The following is a 21,372-nucleotide window of genomic DNA, read 5'->3' as shown; positions in this document are numbered from 1 at the left end:
TGCAGCAGCGATCTTAACATCAGAAATCAGAGCCCAGACGGTTGCATCAAGGATCCCAATCTGTTTGTCTCACTTACAGGTTTCAGCTCATGAAAATATCATAAGGTCATACTATTAGGTTTCAAAAATCTTTCCTCCAGATAGGCTCGCCTCTTAAGGAGAGGCGGGTCTGCTACTTCCTCTGCATCAATACAGGTGGTACATTTCAAGCAAGAACCTGATTAACCCAAAGTGAGGCTGGAATAAGCTCACAGTGAAACTAAAGCTGCTGGGTTGTTTTACTGGAATATTTAAATATTGTATATGAACAGTGCCAGCTTAGATGTGAATGACGTGAGCCGCTTACCAAATAAAAGACTTCACACTGTTTTCGGTTAGGAAAAGTTTTAAGGGTTATTATTGTTATTATTAGGTTTTCTTCCCTCTGTGGTTTTTATTTTATTTTATTCATTGTTATCATGTGTTAAGAAGAATTTATAGATGTACTTCGGCAAGGAGTCGATAATTATTCTGATGATGTATGTCCGGTTGTTATTTACAGTTGTCATTATTACCATTATTATCATCCATAGATTTTCTTGTCTTGTTATAAGAGTTATAGTTTGTAGCCATTTTGTCTACAAAATATGATTTATTTGCTGGCTCTTGGCACCGTATATTGAACAGGCACACGAACATTATGACATGGTTTTAATTACAGGTTTTGGTCATTACTGAGTCGGTGAGTAAGTAGCAGTAAACAAATTGTTTTGTTCTTGGTTATGTATGCACATGTCCTCTCTATACAACTGATTGCTTGTTTTTAAAAACCTGTTTGAAATAAATGAATAAATAAAGTAGGAAAATATTTGAATGAAGCAGCTTTTTGTGATGTTGCAGCTTAAAATGATTGATTTTGCAAAAAGTTGTCAATTTTCTTCAGCTTTATTTTTGCCATATTACAACAAAAGTTGAAATTGCTCCACATAACCTTTGTATCCCATCTCTTTTTTCTCATCAAAGTGTATTCCTCATTTAACCCAGGAAGTCCCTGCATCATCGCCCTGCTGAAACACTGGCATGTAGTCATTTAGCTAACATTATCTGCATGCAGCAGCATTACTTTACTCAGTTTGTCTGGAAGAAACTCTAAAAAGTTTTTTTGGCTCTGGCTTGTTGCTGAACATGACACATAAGATAAAATTAAGGCATTCTGACACTATTCTTTCACAAGAATAGTGTCAGAATAGTGTTCTTTTTTTATATTTTGTATACAAAACAGCATTTGGGGCTCTGCCAGAGCCTATGGGGTACTAGGTGGTCTCTTGCAGGAGCGAGCACTTACACACGCCGAATGGTTCCCATGGGAGATTTAACTTGTGGAATAATCATTCATTCCTTAAATGTGCATGAAAGAATCAAAGAAACACTCCAGGTATATTTCTGATGAGGGAATAACTTTATAACATGATATAAAGCTAAAAAAACACAATAGATTTTCCATTCCAGCTAGAAGGTAATAAATAAATCTGCCAGGGATGAGAACATATTTAGTTTATCCAGGGACTTCCTAAATTAATTAGTCAAATCTACATAGATGGCAAAATAATCTCAGAGATTAGACAAAAGGTCTACAATATAGAGCAATACAGAAAATCAAACATGCTAAGTGATTCAACAACACAAGACATGATTTTTTTTTTTTTTTTTTTTTGGATGATACACTGAAAGTAAAGCCATGGTAACTCAGACGTCACAGCTCTTAGTTTACAGCACAGATAAAATTAAACTTATCATAATCAGACTTGCTAAACCACAAATGGTCTCCTTTTTTCTGCATGGCTCCATTGGTGTCACAGTTTTCTTTTGGTTCGCCGGAACCCCAGTGTTTAATCTCTACAGCACTGTCATCAACCCAGAACCAGTAATGGAGGGAGGAGATGTAGTGAAGTCCGATCCAAACGTAGGGACTGTTGGCTTTCTCAGCCGCCAGCTCAGCGAAGGTCTGCATCTGTCCATCCAAGATGGAGGCCAGATCCCTGTGGTTATCTCTGCAGTAGTTCAGAGCTTCTTCCCACGTCTTGTTTTGGTCAATCAGTAGAAAAGGTGAAGCTTAAAAAAGACAATTAAACATATTTTACATGACAGGAAGTCAAGATATCCAGTGATTTATGACAGAATGACAACATTGAATCCCAACATTCCACATTCCACAAATAAGGTGCTGTTATGCAGCATCATGTAAATGTTACAGTAACCCAATATATTTGAATTAGTCAACAGCCTGACAGATCCTCTGAAAGCTGAAATTATCAAAACATATTATGTAGTGTTTTGATGGTGAAAGTTAATGAACATGGATCACGTACCCATTTTTGTTCCAGTGATTTTCACTTCACACAGAACCATATATTTTTCTTCTGGTATGATCACAGTGACGTATCGCCCCGACACTGATGAACGAAACTTATAGACATTGATTTGTTTTGTTTGAAAATTTGTGATGTTTTGGACCCTGGATAAGAGAGAGATAATTAAACCTATTGTTAACATGACAAAATAAACTCTTCAATAGCAATAAAGTAGAAACTGGAAATTAGAAGTAACTTCAATTTATCCCAGCTGATTGCCATGAATTTAAAACTGTCCGCTTTGGTACACAGAAGTTTAAAAGTTATTTGCAAGATGTTGCTTTCATCTACCTGCAGGATTTGTGAAGACATTAGGATATTATGCTTAATGGAAAAAACATAACCACAAAGAGTCATGGAAAAATTACTGTGATATAATATCTAAGACAAATTGTGCAAAATCCTTCAGTCACCAAGTATACATAGTCTCTGGGTGACAAAGTGTATCACATTCTCCTTATGGCCTAAGCTTCCATAAAAGGGAAACTGGCAAGGTTATTGAAAAGTGCCAATTAACTGTAGGTGACCAGGTGTTTGTTGGACCCATGAGTTCCTGGTTAAGCAGCATTGTCTGGGTGGTGGGTTTATTGGATGCTGCAGGGCTACACTAGATCCTTTGGATCTGACCTTGACTGAGTGTTGACTTACTTGGCACAGTATTTGTAATGGAAATACAGCTACTGCTGCCTCTTGTCCTTAGAGGTCTTTTTTTTTTCAAGGACTTTACTTTACAAGTTTGTTGTGAAGAACCAATTGTGTTTTTTTCTCCGAAGTATATGTAAAGGTGTACTAACTGTTTTTCTTTTTTATGCTTTTATGTCCCATGTTTTTGTTTTCGGGTCACTTTCCTGAAGATAAATGCTCACATATTTAGTCTTAAATATCTGAGACCAGATCCTGCTTGTGGTTTTATCTTGGGTTTAGATTGCATGTATTCCGCAGTGAATCAAGTTCATCATGCAGGTTTACAACGAACTATTTTAGGGTTTGTCCGTCTGAACTGGTGTTTGAAATCAGGTCGAATGTTAGTGGATTAACAACAGACTAATAAATTTAATAGGAACCAATAAATATAGTTAATCACCTTTATTCTCATTGCTGATTATTACCTCCTGGCTCTTCGGAGCATGACAACCAAATGATTAAATATGTATTTTGAAGATTAGAAAAAGAATGACTGCATTGAATGAAGCAGATGAAAAGCCTTAATATGTAAAATAAATCAGTTTAAGGTAACATGAGACTCTTACAGCTTGTTGTTGGTGCCGTTGTTCTGACGAGAGTTCCCGATGTAGATCTTGGCACCTGATATATTAGTCCACTTAACTCCATAGTCAAAATTACTTATAGAGATACAGCTAATGTTGTAAACACCCTGCAGGTCTACAATCCACCAGGAGTTAGTCTGATACTCGGTGTAAGAACATGTTGATTGATCCTCATCAAAGGCTCTGTCAGCAGTGAGCGGTGTTAGTAACCATGTATCGGTTGTAGACTGGTATGCTCTCTTGTCAGTCAGCTTTATGTCTGGTGTGTTGCAGTAATCTGGGGGTGAAACTTTCAAAATACAGAGCATTTTGCTTCAGAGTATCGATCTTCACATGACAATCATTTTATGGCTTATTTGCCTTCACATGAGAGTTATCTACAACAAAGTTATGACATGAAAAGTTAAACATTAAATGGATCAAAGCAACAAATAAAAAAAAATCACACTGGACCTACCTGTCGCTTGATTTGCACACAGCTTTCCTGCAGAGACAAATGAAAATTTAAAAAAATCCAGTTTTCATAGTGGAAAATTTCAGGGTCATTTTCAGATTGAATACAGTTTTTAATACTCATAAACTGCAGCTACAGACCCTGAAATTGAACATGTGTTATGAAGTCTGACATTATTTTTGCTGTGTGGTAAAATAGGTGATTGACAGTAAAGCTAAACTTTTAGAGTTTTTTTAAAAATATTTGTAACATTAAAAGATCAAACCATAAAATAAATGAGCAGCTTACCACTCAGACAGAGGAAGAATAGAATCCACAGCATCTTTGGAGGACAAACACACTAAAATGACTTTTTTCTTCACTAACTATGACTAAACTGTGTTCAGACCAGAGGATGTTCCCTGATGCCTCTTCCTCTACAAATAAGTAAAATAAGAGTCAGTTCGTGTTGATGTAGCTTCTCTCCTCTTTCAGGATGTTTGTCTCTCTTAAGCTCATGAAGATAAGATCCAGTTTCATGTTTCCACCTGGATTTGAATATATTTCTCTTCCTTCATAATGTAGGATTTCAAAATACACAACTGTATAACATATTCTAGTCCATGGTTACTGCTGTTTGTTTCTGTATCTAATTTGCATTAGATCCTAACAACTGGGACAGAGACTGCTTGTGTGGGACAAAGTGAGACGTGTCAACTCTAAAATGCAATATGTAAGAAAATAAATATTAATCATAAAATAAATAATTTATTACTTTAATAAAACATCCGGACTTTGCAAGGAGAATCCATGAAATAACACAAGACATAGGGAATACAGCAAATACATTCTCACACAGGACAGTTGCGCGCACATATTCTGGCTTTTATTGTACAGGAAGCAGAGAGGAAATTGGAGAGAAGATGTAAATATGATGTTAAGATTGGAAATCAGAGCCCAGACGGCTGCATTAAGGCCCCAACTTATTTGGGGCCTTAATGCAGGCCCCAAATAAGTTGGGGCCTGCATTACAGCACAAAATACAACTCCACCTAAAAGATGAAAACTTTCTGTAGTGAGGCTTCGACTACAGCACATAAGCTTCAGTTTATGAATTTTAAATGTTAAAAAGAACCTTTTCTGAAATGAACAAGCTTGGCAATAATGTGTAATTACAAGTGATGTGTACTTGGTGAGCTCAGGAGCTCATGTAAAAAGTCATTTACAGAAATGTGTTTACTGGCTTGTTTTCTTACACCTGTGGCTTGTTTTCTTACACCTGTGCTTTTGGCTCATTTAAATGTCTCAGCTTATGAAAATATTCTAATATTATACTTAGATTTAACAAAAAACTGGCAGATGATTCCTCCTTCATCAAAACAAAAATAACTCAGTTTAGGTGTAGGTCATGATAACCACACCAACTTCAGCCGATGGTCCTCGCTGCAAGCTGATGCTCATGATAGAAATGTAAAAATGTTCCAAAGTTCAGTCAAATACAAACTTTTGCATCTTATTTCCATCAGCTCCCAAAAAAAAAATAAGACATGTGGCACTGTGCTCATTTAGTTATTGTGTCAAGAGATGCAAATACTTTGCGCTTTGCAGAAGGGGTTGCATGAATAAAGGCTGTCACTCACTCCTCTGTTCTTCCTGTTCCTGAGTTATTACTTTTTGATCACATTTAAATATTCATCCATGATCTTAGATGAGAGTCAGGGGACACCATGGACAACAGAGCAGAGCAACACAGAGGCGGACAGGACAAACACACCCAATCAATCGATCAATCAACCTGACAGTCATGTGTTTGGACGGTGGGAGGGAGCTGGAGTACCAGGAGAGAACCCATGCATGCACAGAGAGAACATGCAAACTCCATGTAGAAAGACACCAGGCCGGGATTTGAACCCAGGACCTCCTTGCTGCAAGGGAACAGTGCTACCAACTGCGCCGCTCTGCAGCCCCCACATTTAAGCAGATCCACTTTATAGACAGATATGGGGAAATATGTGAACGGCAGCAGCTTAATGGTATTTAATTTGATCAAAGAGAACTTTAAAGAACTGAACCCAGGTTCTGATGTTACATGATGGCAGTCATTTATTTATATAAATATAACTGGATTCATGGTTATCAAAGCTCAGAAGGAGATTTTATTCTGAAGGCTGTAATGCAGAACATTCATTTATAAAGGGCATCTGTGGAGCTCGTAGTAGAAACCAACTGTCCGATGAAACAACCACTAGAGGGAGCCAGAGGGCATGTCTGATTTTTTATTCAGATTTCCAGGCTCCTGTAGTCTTTAAAGATTATAATGGTGATAATTAAGGTCAAGTTTTGTATTTAACAAGACATTACAGTTAAGTCCAAATGTATTCATAACTTTGGCCGATTTAGATTCTAGATTCTAGATCATTTTTCATTCAAACCAAAAGGCTTGTTTCTGATAGGAAAGTCTCTCATAAGGTAGAAATGAAATAATGGACCAGAAAAAATTGGGTGTTAAACTTTATTTCTCAGTAATCAATAGAGCAAAAGTTAGACAGCGCTGTGGTTGGCTTTATAAACGTAAACTGTGATATTGTGCTGCAAATATGAACTTAATAACTCAGGTTAACCTGAACTTTGGCATCTGATTTGATTCTAATGCTTTGATACTGTTCCAAGAAATGTCCTCTATGTCCTCTGGTTTCATGGAAAACTTATCGGCAATAAGCTTTTCACTCACACCTTTGTTCTTCTATTTGTTCAGGCTTCTAGAAGATTGCATGTGAAGACGTCTCTTTTTCCGTTGCTGCATTTTCCAAAAAAACAAAAGTAATTTTAAATCCAAATCTGCTGCGGGAATGCATAGGTTTAGGAGTCACGGTACATGACTCGATTGATTTGATATACTTCTGTATATAAATTGTATTATTGTTTTACACAAAGTGCAATGAAATGACATTTGTTGTGAACTGATGATTTACAACTAGACAGAAATGAACTGAATTAGTGATGAGAAACACTGACGTGTTCAGGTTTAGAAGCAAACTGTGAAAAGGTTAAAGAGCAAACAGTAAAAGAAAACAGCACTCAAAATGGTTTTAAAAAGACATTTTACTTTGTTTGTACACCGTTGACCCTCTGACAGGATGGACCCGGGGTTCGTCTAAAGATGACTGATTGCTGTGAGGATCGCTCCACCATCTAGCCGACTAAATTAAACAAGTGAAGACTACAGCAGAAGTACAGTAAAGGGTACAGGTATGACACAGCAGGTAAACAATTCAGATCACAATGTTCGCTCGTAGATCATCGGCACAAAGTTAACTGGGATACACGATGAGGGCCGGGGACAGAATCACGACGCGGCGCACAAATATGGCACCTGGACAGACCAAATGTTGCAGGAGTCAGTCTGTTCAACATCTATTCACTCAATGTCTATAGCGATGTGACGACAATCTCTTTTGTATGTACAGAAACGGACACGGCCATTCGGAACAGATTATTATGAAAAGGAAATAGCACACGGTAAAACGGTGAGGGTTGGAGACCTGGGAGCAGGAGGCCTAACCGGTGGACTAAACCACTGTCTGTCTGTGGGAATGTCTAGAGAGTCGAGCACTTCTGAAACGGTACCAGGCGTTTGTTGACATGACACGTGGCAGCTCCAAGTAGAGAGATTGTTCTGCTGTAAACTGTAACTCATAGCATATTCTCACCGAGGGAACCTTTTACCTCTGCCGTTTCCACTGAGGGAACCAGGATGGAATCACATTACCAGAGTAGGAATTTACTCCAAAACACTGCCCTAGAGGTAGAGAGGTAGCGCTTCTTTTTGTACGTATTCAGAACTAATTACAGTCAAGTCACATAATGCAGCAAGTATGGAGACGGACGGCGGAAAACGGCTGAACCACTGCCTTCTTCCTCTTAACGCTTGCCCCTTGGCTAACTAAATGATTCACAGCAGCGAGTACACCAGCACAGAGCGTGGACGTCTGTAAATAAGGAGAAAGCTGTGTTTTTATTTTGGCCGTCTCCATAGCAAAGTCTCAGAATCCAGCTGGAGCCTGCAGCTGGCAGAGCGCTAACATCTTAGCAGGTTCTGTTCTCATGAAGATATTACTTTATCCATATCATCTGGACTGGAAAAGAAAATGCTGTTTGGTTTGTATATTCAAATTGAAAGTGACTATTTGCTGGTCATACAGTTTCCATCTTTGCTTGCAAACATTCAAACCACTCTGTAAACCTAATCCTTCCAGTCCTGTCATCTGCAGAAACAAATACTCAGACAATGCTGCTGTTACCAGGTGGATCAGAAATGGACAAGAAGCTGAGTACAGAGAGCTGGTGGGCCACTTTGTGGCTTGGTGTGGTAACAGTCATCTCATCTTGAAATGTGAACAAAAAACGGGGATGCTTGTGGATTTATAGAGAAACAGGAATATGTTCAAGGACTTTACTTTATAAGTTTCTTGTGAAGAATGCAATCTTTGATGCCAACTCTTGTTGGTGTAGCAGCATCAGAGCCAGGGACTTTAAAAAGCTAAACAAGCTGACTCTGTTCTCCAAAAACCTGGGATAGTTGAGTTATTAAAAAAATAAAATAAAATAAAATACTTCGCTTTTGGATTTATAAAGTATTTTCGAATTGAGTTAAATGTCACAATTTCTTTATTCCATTTTTGCCTCTGCTGCTGCTGTGGGTTGGCATCTGTATCCACGGACGAACAAATCTCAATCGATCTCAGCGATCGAGTTTGAATGCTGCTTGAGAACAAAAACAAGTATTCCGTCTTTGTACATGGGAACAAATTAACACTTGCTGTCGAAAGGCTTCGTTTACATCAACACAATGGTTTTGAACTCATCGCTGGAAACACACTCAAGAAAAAGACAGAGGATATCTAAAAGGTCCCTGGAAAATACTGCAGGTACTTGGAGGAAAAAGTTCAGGGTAACACAGTGGAAAGGTACCTTTTTATGTTTTCATCAAAGGAGTTAACTTTGACCTTGAACAAATATCTCTAGAGCCATGTTCATGACAATTAACTCATTGGTGAAGTCAACCTAATGAGAAAAATGTATCAGGTCTTATTAAAACCACAAAAGCAGCTTAGCCCTGATCAGGCTGTCCCAAGTTCACCAACCTCACATTTCTTATGTACAACATGAGATGTTTGTTCTGGCTATCGCATGCAACATTTGACAAAAGTACACTTCAACATTACAGGTTATTCGTTTCATGGACAGGCACTTGTCACTGAACGACAAAATGCATAAAGTCAGCTCTCTGTCAGTTCCTAAAATCAAGATAAATTACAGCCAACAGTCAAAGTGTTCAACACGAGATCATATAAACGCTGCGAGGGAAACTGAACGTTTCCATGTCTGGCTGTGACAAGTGCCTGGCGACAAAATACAAGGAGCTTCATTAAAAGGCTTAAAAAGCGGACTTTCTGAAATCCGTTTCAGGTTCCGGTCATCTTCTAATGTCGGAGGAAAGCAGAGTTTGAACGTTATTTAGTCTGAAGAAAAGGTTGCTTTTTTTTTTATTTTCACATTGAAGAGTTTATGAAGTTGAGTTCAAACAAGTGTAGGAGCCGTGTAGGCACGAAGGTTTAGCAACAAATAGTCATCGGAGTCACCGAAGAACAGTAGTTGGGACAGCTTTTAGATCGTCGTACCGTTTCTTTTTAAAGCAGTAAACAGGGGCGTCGTTTGGTAGATTTTCCACAGAAAAGAGGAGGCCGTCCTGCTTCTTCATCACAACCGAGACCATCCTTCTATGTTTACTGGAGCAGTTTTCAGTTTTTTGGTTTCTGGTTTCCCCAGCATGTCAGTCTGCGATAAAAGGGAACCCAACGGAACGCTGCTGGGACGTGCACATCATGAGTCTAGTCATGGGCCTGACAAAAAAAAGACTCGATAAAAGGCATAAGGAGTCATTAAGGGGCGAACGGAGCAATAACAAAACGAGCTCCCATCGTTTAAAGCGAGACAATCGACAAAAACAACTTTTAGGCTTCGTCAAATCGACAGGTTATCAAAACGTAGGGCTAATACGACATTATTTTTAGTGCAGAAATAATGGTGCATGATTGTTCTTTTTTTTGTTGTTTCTTTTTTCTGGAGCAGTTACAAACGTCCAGCTCTTTAAAACACGTGGTATATAAATAGAAAAATCAATACACTGATTATATCCCTTCACGTGAAAACAGAAGGAATACAAAAGGCAAAATACTGGTTAGTCATAAAAAACAGGGTTGGTCTCTCAGAGCCATTTCATGGTATAATGTGAGACTTAAGGTGCCTAATCAAGTGGAAAAAGTGCAAACTTTTAAAGATGAATTTAAGTGCTTTAGGTTGGGGGGGGGAGAGGGTTCAGTGCAGAATGGGTTCAGATTATAATTTCAAATACTGTTAAACATTTTCTTTTTACAGTATGGGTCAGGACACAAAGATCTACACATCGCGAGTCAGTCATTTGGTTCTAATTAGAATCGCGACATGATCTTTGTGTCTCTGATTTCAGCAGATTTAAACCTCACAGTGGGCATTGCTTTGTTCTCCAGTGTCTCCTGCCACAAATTGCCGTCTGCACGGGAGGCACCACTTTCAGCTTTGGCACAGCATGTTTTCTGTATCTCTTTTAAAAAAGGGTCAAAAAAGCACATAACATATATATATATATATATTTTTTTTTTTTATCAAAAAGTGGAAAAAAAGAAAGGAAAAAGTTTAAAAACGTCATCAGCAGTTCAATTCACACACATTCAGCGGCGTCTCCGCCATCAAATTTGCAGATGTTCAGTTAAAAACTTGTAGTATCGATGAAGCGGTAAGGCGGTATAAAGGGAAAACATTCCGTACTATTTAAGAGCATTTTAGCGTTTGCATTCATGCAGCATCTGGCTACTCGTTTTATTGCCAAGTGAAGCCTCAGCCTCGGCCTAAAATGTCAATGCAACTCCTGGTGAAGCGCAAACAAAACGGCCGTTTTAAATGAATTTCAGACGCTGGAATAAATATGCACGCTGAATCCTGCATTTAGATTCATGATTTAGTCTTAATGTCGCATTTTGATGCAACTCGGGCTTAACTTTGAATTTAACACACTTTAACGTCAGTGTGACGAAATTGTTGTCAGTTTCAGAAAGCAGGAAATGTCAGCGTTAACGTAAAAAGGTATGGTTATCTGTCGGTCTTTAAACTTGATTATAAGAGATCAAAAACAGATAATTGTAGCTGATAAATTGACTACCTTCACTATTCTGAAAAAAATCGATTTTTCATGTGCTTTTCACTATATCAGGTTTCCTAGCCAGCTAGTTTTTGCTTTAATCTGTTATTTATGAATGACATATAGTGGGAGTTTTCATTCTCAGCTCAGTTTTAACACTTTTTTTTTTTCTAAAGTTAATTTTGCAGCAGCTGCTTTATGACCTCTGTCACAGTTTGATCTTGATCGAAACCTTTCCTTCAAAGGTTGAGCTAAAGCTAATAATTGATGTATTAGTCTCATGTGGACTTGATTTAACAGTGAAATAGTTCTTGTTCATGCACGTCAGTGGCAAACAAACAAGGATACAAATAAAACTTAATTTACCTCACTGACCAGTATCGGCCTAACTCAAGTCAATTTTCAGGCCAAATGTCAGTCTTTAGTCTTCGGAAAGGGACAAGCTTTTCCTGACGCTACGTGACGGCTCCCAGACCTCGCTGTCGTCCGTTTCGTCGCCGTCGTCCTCCTCGTCGTCTTCGTCGTCCTCCTCGTCTCCCGCTCCTGCGCCCGCCGGCTCCTCGGTGTTCTCCGATCTCTCTCCGTGCGTCTCCTCCCCCTCGTCCCGCGCTGCTTTGTCCCCGCCCGTTCTCCCTGCGGCCGGCTCCAGGAAGGGATCTAACCCCAAGTCCAAGCGTCGCTGGACTTCAGCAAACCACTCCCTCACCTTTCCGCAAACAGAGACACAGCTTAAAATATCAAATAAGACATGGAACTAGTGCAAAATATTTTCTTTCATTTGGACCAGCTGTATAATATCTCATACTGCCTGAATGAAACTGCAACATCAGAAGACCGACGGTCACTGGTTGCGTCACAAGAGCAACTCGCTTAAAATATTACGGCTCATAACTTTTAAAAAGTCACAACAGCACATTTGTAAGGATAATGGCAGACCGTACAATGTTCTCCTTTATTGGGTTGTGTTCAGTTTATGTCACATAGAGATCACGTTGCACTATTTTTTTGAACTTTGGGGCCCCATAATTACCTCACCCACTAAAGCTGTTACTCAATATTAACAGAAAAATACCCAGACAAGCTTGTGCATTGCTAGCTAACAGCAAAAAGGTCACTACCGATTTTAAAGATAGTTCTAATTCTTTGAAGAGAGGTTCTACTAGGCTATTATCTGTAATAGTTATCTGTTGCAGGAACATATCCAATTACAATACGTTTATAAAGAACTGAAGAAATTCCCCGAGCAGCTGAGGGCCAAGAGCTAGTCAGACTGCGGTCCATGTTAAGCAGAATTTAGCCACTTAAAATACCTGAAAAGGTTCATTTTCACTGGATGCAGCTCAATATTGCAAACAGTAAAACAGTTTCTACTTTGCAGGAGTTTGCCGAATGTGTTGCTGTTTCGTCAGCTGAACCCTTGTCAGCTAAAGCTAGCTGTAATAAAGTGGCATCAATCGGCCAGATTTTGTCGTGACAGACAAAATGTGAACAAAGCAGAATTGTCTCTTTATCGTGTCATATCCTGTTTTTGCATAGTTAAGCACTAGTCTAACAAGTTTCGGTTTTCCAGTATTTGAATCAGGAAGGGGAAAGATGGAGACAGATAGGAACCAACTTTGGGTTATTTCAGCTTACAATTATTCAACCACTGGTATAGTGTGTATCGATTTTTGAACATTCATTACTAATAGTTAAAGCTATTGCGACATAATGGAAAAAAAATAATAAAAAAATCCAGACCCCATTTTGAAACAGCAAACATTTATGCATTTAGTTTCTGGGTATTTTCTTTTAAAATCTGCATCACCTACCTGTTCGTAGCTCATGTTGGTCTTGGTGACCAGCTCATCCAAGTCTTGCTCACTGAGGAAGTGGTGCTTCAGGTAGTACTCCTTCAGGATTTCCCGCCCGGTCTTGAATTTCTTTGACGGCGGGGACCTTTTGACATCTGCGCTGGAAGAGGAGGAGGACCTCTTTGGCTGCTTCCTGGTTTTGGACCGCCCCCAGCCGCGATTCCGGCCACGTCTTTTCCGACCGCCGCCCCCCGTTTTGCCGCCGCCTCCTTCGCTCGGTCCCTCGACGTTGCCACTTTGGTACTGGAAGAACCACTTCAGGTTCCCGTTTTTCCAGGAGTACCGAGAGTCCCCGAACCAGCTGACGATGTAATGGCGGGGGAGGCCACTCTCCTCCGCCAGCTGGTCGTACTCCTCCGGCGAGGGCCACTGCGTCCGCACAAAGGCACTTTTTAGAATGTGGAGCTGCTCTGGAGTCTTTTTGCTTTTCTCTTTCAGGTCTTTCTTGCTGCCGCCGCCGCCGGACAGCTGCTTGCTGCGACCGCCTGGAGGAGTCTGACTCCCCTTTCGAGATGAGGAGGCAGTCGGAGGCGAGTTGCTTGAACCTCCTAGTTCCCCTGCTTCCTCTGCCTTCGAGTTATCTGTTTCGATCTTCCCTCCCTCGGACGACTCCGGGGAAGACGTACTCGCGGCGGGGACTTTCCGCCTCTCGTTGAACCAGGCGTCAATCTCCCTCCGAGTCAGTTTGGTTTCTGTCCTCAGACGACTCAGTTCTTCGTCCGACGGGATGCTGCTCTTCTCGAAGCTCTCCTCCAGCACCACCAGCTGCTCGGGAGTCTTCTCCTTAAACTTCTGCAAAGTGAAGTCTGGGAAGGGGTTCCAGGTCTTGACTCGGGTCTCTTTCTCCTTCTCCTTTTCCTTCACAGGGGAAGTGCTTGGAGGGTGAGGGGATGCGGGGGTCTCGTCACTCGAGTCAATGACTATGGGGGTGTTGGCAGCGCTGCTTGAGCTGCTTCCCCCTCGGCCCCCTCCGTCGTGGAAAACAATCACGTGGCTGTTCTTGGAGTTGCGCTGGTTGTAGCGGGTGTCGCTGAACCACTTTTTGATCTCGCCCTTCGTCAGATTGGTGAGCTTCATCAGCCGGGCGATCTCCGCGTCGGAGGCGAAGTGGTTCTTCAGGTAGCTGGCTTTCAGCTCTGCCAGCTGCTCTTTGGATTTCTTAGGTCTCAGACTGAACGAGTCAGCACTGAGGGCTGAGTTCTCCTTGGTGAGGGAGGGGAAAAAGTTAGCCATCAACACGGTGTTCCTGTCGGGTCATTTTACACAATAAGGTAGCAAACAGGAGAAAGGCAAATGATGTAAACTCTAAACAAGGAGTTAGTGCAACGTTTAAGAAACATCAGTGTAATTAGATGGTGAAAATCCTAAATTTGCTACTAAAACAGCAAGCACATCCGGATGTGAAAGGTGTCCCAACCTGGGGAGACAGAGAGGGAGGCTGGACTGTGGTAGCCCGTTTTAGCTCACTGTTTGTCGGCGTGGACTGACAGGAAACTCTGCTGGAGCTCTGAGACTGACTGGGCAAACCTGCCACAGTCAACGTGATTGGACTAGTCACTGGAAGATTCCCACCGGGACCAACCTGTGGTAAACACATACAGCGATCACTGTGTCTGGTTCTTATGCATGTTTTACGACTTTGCAACAACAAACATCATGATGTTTTAGCAGGATTTAATGTCACAAACCACCAAAAGTAGTTTGACATAATTGTGAAAGGAGCATGTACTAAAGGGGCAGTATTATGGGTTTTTCTACCGCACAGTGCCATTTTATAACAAAATCAAGTAACTACTGTACATTACCTTGTGTTATAAAAATGTTCTATGTATATGTCTCTTGAAAAACTCCTGCTCATTCTGAAACTCCACCTCCAGGAAGTCATCACAAAATGGCCTCTCTGTTAAACCTTTAGCAACGCTTTCACCACCATTTCACTGAGAAGTAGCTTGTATGATGAGCTCAGGAGCTGTGCAGTTCCACTAGGTGGAAATGCTAATTGCTGCTGGCTAGTCTGAAGGAACTGAGTGGGGGAGGGCTACTCTGGAAGGCGGAAGCTTGAAAACTTGGAAAGTGAAGCTCCAAGGAGGCAGTCAGTCCACCCAGGCGTTTTGCACAGCTGAATGGTTGCCAAGGGAGCTTAAAGGATCACTCAAACACGCATGGAAGAATCAAGGCATGAAGTGTGTTCCAGGTATGGTTTTTTTAAGCTCAAGCTCAGTCCAATTGAGACAATGTTCACACAGCAAGCTTGAAATCCAGAGCCGCATCTCCGCTCATTGAAATGCGGAAAATTTTTTCTTTCTTTGCCTACCTGTGTAAACACAAGGCCAGGTTGGCCCACAATCTGACAGGTCTGCAGGATGGACTGCAGGCCGTTCGCCGCGGCGGACAGTTGGTGTGCGGGGATGATGGTGATGGTTTGAGGCACTGTGTGCACGGTCCCGTTAAACTGCTTCCTCCTGGCCTCCTCCACTTCCTCTGGAGTCCAGCTGACGCCGTGCTTCAGACGCTGGGCCGAGAACCACACCTGCGCACAGATCGAGTGTCTCTAGCTCAAGCAAGACAGGAAAAAACAACAACTTTTGATTATGAAAAACAATGTGATCTTTTACCTTGATCTGCTCCTCTGTAAACTGCGTCTGTGACGCCAGGCTGCTTATTTCTGCCAGGGAGGGGTAAGGAAACTTCCTGTAAGTGTTGATCAGAAGAGGGTTGGAGTCCATAGCTGCACTGTAGGAGGGGATGCTGCTCAGAGGAATCAGCAGCTGGGACTGAGAGACGGCCGCTGCTGCGGCTGCTGCACTCTGCTGGGCCTGGAACGCTGAAAGCACCTGGCGTGACGACAGAGAGGGCGAAAACCGTTAAACACAGCAGCTGCTGCCGATGTTTGCTATTTAGTATCAAAGGCATGAGGAAAAGGTATCGCCCCTGAACAAGACACTGAATCAGCTGTGAATTATCTGTCCTTTTCCCAAAGCTCACAGTGAGTTTTTAGGTTCTACAACAGAGCACTGCACAAATATTCATAGGCCTTCAAGTTTTTCCACCTTTTGTCATGTTACAGCCACAAACTTTGATGGATTTTATCAGGATTCCATGAAACGGTTCCAATGTGAAACAAAACACATATACTCACTGTATTTATACTAAAATACTCATTTTAGAGCCGCAACTAGCGATTATTTTAGTAATCGGTTAATCTATCGATTATTCTGACAATCAACTGATTAACCGGATTAAAAAAATCTGCACATTTTACAGGTTTAAATAATTAAATTCCTTTTTTAAATAAAAATATTTTATTACCTACCATTCAATAACGGTATTCATTTAGTGTACACTTGATCATTTGTAACAAAGGATGCTTCTGCAGCTAAAAAAAAAAATGTTTTGGGTAAAATATAAGTACATTTTTATCTTAAATACAAAATGTGTATATTTTTGAACAGATTTAGCTTAATTACAACATTAAATCTGTTGGTCTTTTAGCAAAATGGCCTATTTTTGAGTCTGAATACTCCAGCTAACGATTAATCGATTACTAAATTAGTTGCCAATTATTTCAATAACTGATTAATCCCAATTAACGCGATTCATCGTTTCAGCCCTAAACACCACTTATCATTTTTCTTCCACTAGAAGGTTTCACAAAAAAAAAAAAAAAAAAAAATCCCGGTAAAAAGAAAGGCATGGACGTAAAGTGATAAATTTGAAGCTGTATGAACACTTCCTGTTTAAATAAAGAAGCAGTAAATCTTTGAGGTTTTCTCTACCTGTGCCAGACCAGCAGGCAGAATTGTGGGGTTTAAAATGGAAGATTTTCTCAGCTGCTCCGACGGTGGGCTGACCAGCAGGCCCCCTCCTCCGAACTTCATGGAGTCGTGCAGCAGCTTCTCCACGGGCGTCATCGGTCCGAGCGGGGCTTCGATGGGCTCCTGCTCCCCTCCCAGCTCCCCGTCTCCTCCTCCTCCTCCTCCCCCCGCGCCCTCCCCCGCTCCTTCGTCCGAGGATTTGAGGGAAACGGCGATCCTCTTGGGTTCGGACTTGGTCTTCATCCTCATGATCGGGGTCTTGCTCAGGGAGATGGCCGAAGCCGCGGCCGAGTCCGCTCCTCCCGCCCCGGCCGAGTCGCTCTGCGGCTCCTGCGCGGTCTGATCGCAACTCGGGCCCTCCGGCGAATCTTTCGGTCTGGATTTCGGCGTGGAGCCGACGACTTTGAGGTCATCGGCGCTGTAGACGCCGGCTTCATCTGCAGGGGGGGATAATAATGTTCTGCACTTATTTTCATTTGGGGCCTATTTAGCTTAGGTTATATAAAAAAAAAAATGGCTTGAAACAAAAGCATTTTTCATGATTTTAGGTTTAAAAATACAGTTCTCAAACTTTTTTCACACAAAAGGAGTGAACACAATTTTTCAATAGTACGTATAATTTTTAATGGAAAAAAAGCTCATACTTGGCAACCAAACGACAAAAAAAATTACTTTTTTAAAAAGAGAATATCCTTCGTTATTGAAAATTATTTGGATTTGTTACATGAAAACAGCTAGTATTTTTTTATTAACTTTACATTGTAAAACACCAATTTTATAGCATTTTTGAGCAAACTTATTAAGAGTCGCATGATATTTCTGGACCCGCAGGTTGCAAACGCCTGATCTAAAGGGCCACAGAAAATAGCTACGGCGGGCCGGATTTGGCCCGCAGGCCTTAAGTTTGACGTGTTCTACCCTGTTCACATTCGTATCTTAATTCTCTAGATCTGAGTAACAAAGTTCCACAGTCACTCAGTTCTGTGAGGGCTTTACCTGCGTCCGGTGGAGTGGGAACAACTACCACCGCCTGACCAAGCTCCTCTGTCGCCTCCTTCCCCTTCCTCTCCTCCTCCTCCTCCTCATCCCCTGCCTCGTCCTCCTTTGTTCTCTCCGGCTTCTCCTCTACGGCTTCCTGCTCCACCACGTCCGAGGGCAGCACCATGCAAGGCGTGGTGGACTTCCGGCGGCTCGACATCTTCGATTCAGACTGACTCGTACTCGTGTTGCGGCCGAGCTGTCCAGGTTCACATATTGCAGGACAGTGAGTTGACGAGCTGGATTCTTGGAATCCCGTTTCTCTGAATGGAAAACACAAATAAAGGGAACATGTTAAGGTCGCATACATGCCTCCCCTCGCTGGGATTCAGTAATCGAATTCATGATTCCTTAACTTCCTGCGACAGCTTGGAAACGGCGTGGGAGTGGACGTGAGTGTAACATAGTAGGTGTTTCAGGGTTTCTGCAGGTTTCACCAACTCAAATGGAAGATTTTTTTTTTTTTAACACCGTCTTAATACTATTCTGAATGAAATTTCAGAACTGTGTCGTGACAGATATGGACCAAAAAGAAAATCGAAAATAAATAAACTGCATAGGTTGGCAGCAGAAGTGAAGCATTGGCCAAGATGAAGATCGTCCAGCCAACTGGCCATAAATCTGCACTTGCATTTCAGCCTCTGACATGCTGGATAGCGTAGAGGAAAACTGAGTAGGCCGTCAAAACTGTAATACATCTTCATATTACTAGGTTTAAGTTATTCCTTTGCATGGAAAACCTGATTTTCACACCTGCATTTGAGTGTCATCTAAAGGTGCATCTAAAAAAATATGAAGTTCAATATTTTTTAGGAAACACAATCATGTGGATGGCAGCTGTCCAGAAGACCATCAATGACGGAGGGTAAGCCACAGAAGGTCTTTGCTAAAGAAGCTGGTTGTTCACAGACTGCTGTATCCAAGCCTATTCACAGAAAGTTGAGTGGAAGGATAACTACAGCTTCAAGAAAACCGTCAAACTAAATCCATTCAAGAAAATAGGGTAGAAATCTTAGGAGCGAATTGCAAGAGCCACTCCGCACAGCTGACCCCTACAGGCTGCGTGTCCAGCCACTTCTGGACCAAAGACAGGGTCAGCAGCGTTTTACCTGGGCTAAGGAGCAAATAACTGGACTGTAGCTCTGTGATCTAAAGTATTATTTTCATTTGGAAATGAAGTTTGCATTTCGTTTGGAAATCAAGGTGCCAGAGTCTGTAGGAAGAGTGGAGAGGCACAGAGTCAGCAGAACTTCACACTCGACGCCGCTCGAGGTCGAGTGTGAAGTTGCCACAGTCATTAAACGCTGGTTTAATGAGCGTGGTGTCACTGTGATTGATTGGCCAGGAAACTGGTCTGACACGAACCCCATAAAGAATCTGTAAGGTTATTGTCAAGAGAGAGATGAGAGACACCAGATCCAAGAGATGCAGATGACCTGGAGGCAGCTATCGATGTAATCTGGGCCTCCATTGAACCTCAGGAGACCCACAGGGCTGATTGTGTCCACTCCACACCGCATCGATGCAGTAATTTATGTAAAAAGAGGCCCAACCAAGTACTGAGTGGACAGAAATTAACATACTTTAGAAATTTCTATTTAATATACAATTTTCTGTTGATCTTGTAATGTTATATTCTACTTTTTTGAGTCACTGAATATTGGCTTTTCGCTACATGTGAGGAAAAAAGATCAGACACAAAGTCTTGAAACCTTGTGTAAGAAATCTTATTTCTGTTTGGAGAACTACTGCAGACCCCCTTCACTGCTTCATCCACATGCCCAATGTGTAAACCAATGCCTTTGTAAACACACTGTAAAGTGCTTTGGGTCACATTTTTATCACTTAATGGCGTCAAAATGTATCACTGGTTATAAATATATAACTACTGTGTGCTCACACTGCTCTGCTGCTACCACTGTGAGGTTTTAACACCAGCACCTCGAAAATGTGGAGGTATCAGCTAGCTCATTTGTTATTATTAAAGTAGCAATAAAGCGTGGCCATATGTTACAAAGGCAACACGAAAGGCTGTTTTTCAGCGACAGAGGAGCGTTTTAATGCGGCGGGCCAACTAGCCCGTGTTAGCCGGGCCGGTCATCATGAGGTCTGGCGGTAAACTTACAAGAACTACAGTAATGCGCCCTGTGTTGCTACCAGGCTTGAAGAGGCGAAGCGAGGAGTGATTTCCTGGGTCTCGGCAGAGCAGCCTCCAGGTGGTCCCTTGTCGGTATCCGTCGGTGTTGCTTTCTCCTCGGGCTAAAGCTTTCAGCCCGGCCGGGGCGGCTGCGGCGTCTACGTGAGTTATTAAAGCAGATGGATCTCCCTTATATAAAAAAAAAAATAAAAAAAAAAATAGAGCCAGCCGAGACAGACGGACCGCTTTAACGGCTACAGCCCTCCTCTGCTGATGCTGGAAACACCGGACATCTCTGCTGGTCCGAGCAGGTTTATCTCCCAGCAGAAAGCGGCTCCTCATAAAAGTTCACTCGGCTCGTCGTAGCTGTTCGTGGAAAGAGTCGCCCGGTGCTTTGTTTGTTTGATGACCTATTTCTCAAATATTTTAACGGCTGATTTTTTTTTTTTTTTTAATGATCAAACAGCGTCATCATTCAATGTAATACGTCTTGACGTCATTCCGCGGCGACTTTCCGGGGGATCTTAAAAATGTTAGCAGTTAATGGGGTGGGAAAATGCCCACTTTAATGCAAATACAGGCCGTATTTCAGAATGAGTTAAGTCACGGTGGGCTCGGGGAGGCGGCTGGGTGCTGGACAATCAGCGCGCAGGGTCGTAAACGCGTTCGTTTCCGATTCGGCTGGGTGCCAAAATGTCCTTACATGACCTGCGAGGGGGAATATGAGAGCTACGTAAGGACACGCTGCTAGTTTCAGCCAAGGTGCTGCTGCTTTTCATTACATTAGGCTGGCTGCCTCGGTGTGTTTAGTATGATTTTTTTAAAAATAAATAAAAAGAGTACACTATAGTTAGTATACGGTGCTTTGCAAAAGTATTCACACCCCTTGGACTTTTTCCTCATTTTGGCAACCGAACCTTGGGTATTTTAGAAAGATTTAGCGTGACGGAACAACACAATGTGCACCATAGTTGTGCAGTGGAAGGAGGGAAAGAAAAGAAAAAAAACTGTTATAAGCATTTACAAATACGGAAATCTGAAAAGTGTGGCATGCATTTCTATTCTAACAAAACTAAATGCAATCAAAAACAACAATTAATCATCATAAATGATGTATGTGAGAATGTGGCTGTTCTTACTTTTTTTTTTTTTTTTTTGCCAGTTTGTTGATTTTTGCGTTGTGTGTGAATTGTGAGACAGT

General features: G+C 41.6%; 2 protein-coding genes across 2 annotated transcripts; both read right to left on the bottom strand.

Moving 5' to 3' along the window:
- Positions 1–1,415: 1,415 nt before the first annotated feature.
- Positions 1,416–5,088, bottom strand: LOC116717220 (low affinity immunoglobulin epsilon Fc receptor-like). Its single transcript, XM_032558441.1, has 5 exons — positions 4,401–5,088; positions 4,116–4,142; positions 3,641–3,947; positions 2,349–2,494; positions 1,416–2,091 (listed from the first exon to the last, which is right to left on the bottom strand). The coding sequence occupies exons 1-5, from the start codon at positions 4,432–4,434 to the stop codon at positions 1,742–1,744; spliced, it is 864 nt and encodes a 287-aa protein (XP_032414332.1). The 5' UTR covers positions 4,435–5,088; the 3' UTR covers positions 1,416–1,741.
- A 2,087-nt stretch (positions 5,089–7,175) lies between these two features.
- On the bottom strand, positions 7,176–21,228 carry zhx1 (zinc fingers and homeoboxes 1). The gene is made up of 8 exons (XM_032558440.1): positions 20,160–21,228; positions 17,993–18,297; positions 16,958–17,433; positions 15,797–16,015; positions 15,496–15,711; positions 14,599–14,763; positions 13,140–14,384; positions 7,176–12,034 (listed from the first exon to the last, which is right to left on the bottom strand). Exons 2-8 carry the CDS (start codon positions 18,192–18,194, stop codon positions 11,750–11,752), a joined length of 2,808 nt encoding a protein of 935 aa, XP_032414331.1. The 5' UTR covers positions 18,195–18,297; positions 20,160–21,228; the 3' UTR covers positions 7,176–11,749.
- Positions 21,229–21,372: the final 144 nt, after the last annotated feature.

The sequence above is a fragment of the Xiphophorus hellerii genome, chromosome 3 (assembly GCF_003331165.1).
Source record: "Xiphophorus hellerii strain 12219 chromosome 3, Xiphophorus_hellerii-4.1, whole genome shotgun sequence".
NCBI lineage: Eukaryota > Metazoa > Chordata > Actinopteri > Cyprinodontiformes > Poeciliidae > Xiphophorus > Xiphophorus hellerii.
This window is presented reverse-complemented; position numbering and strand designations above follow the sequence as displayed.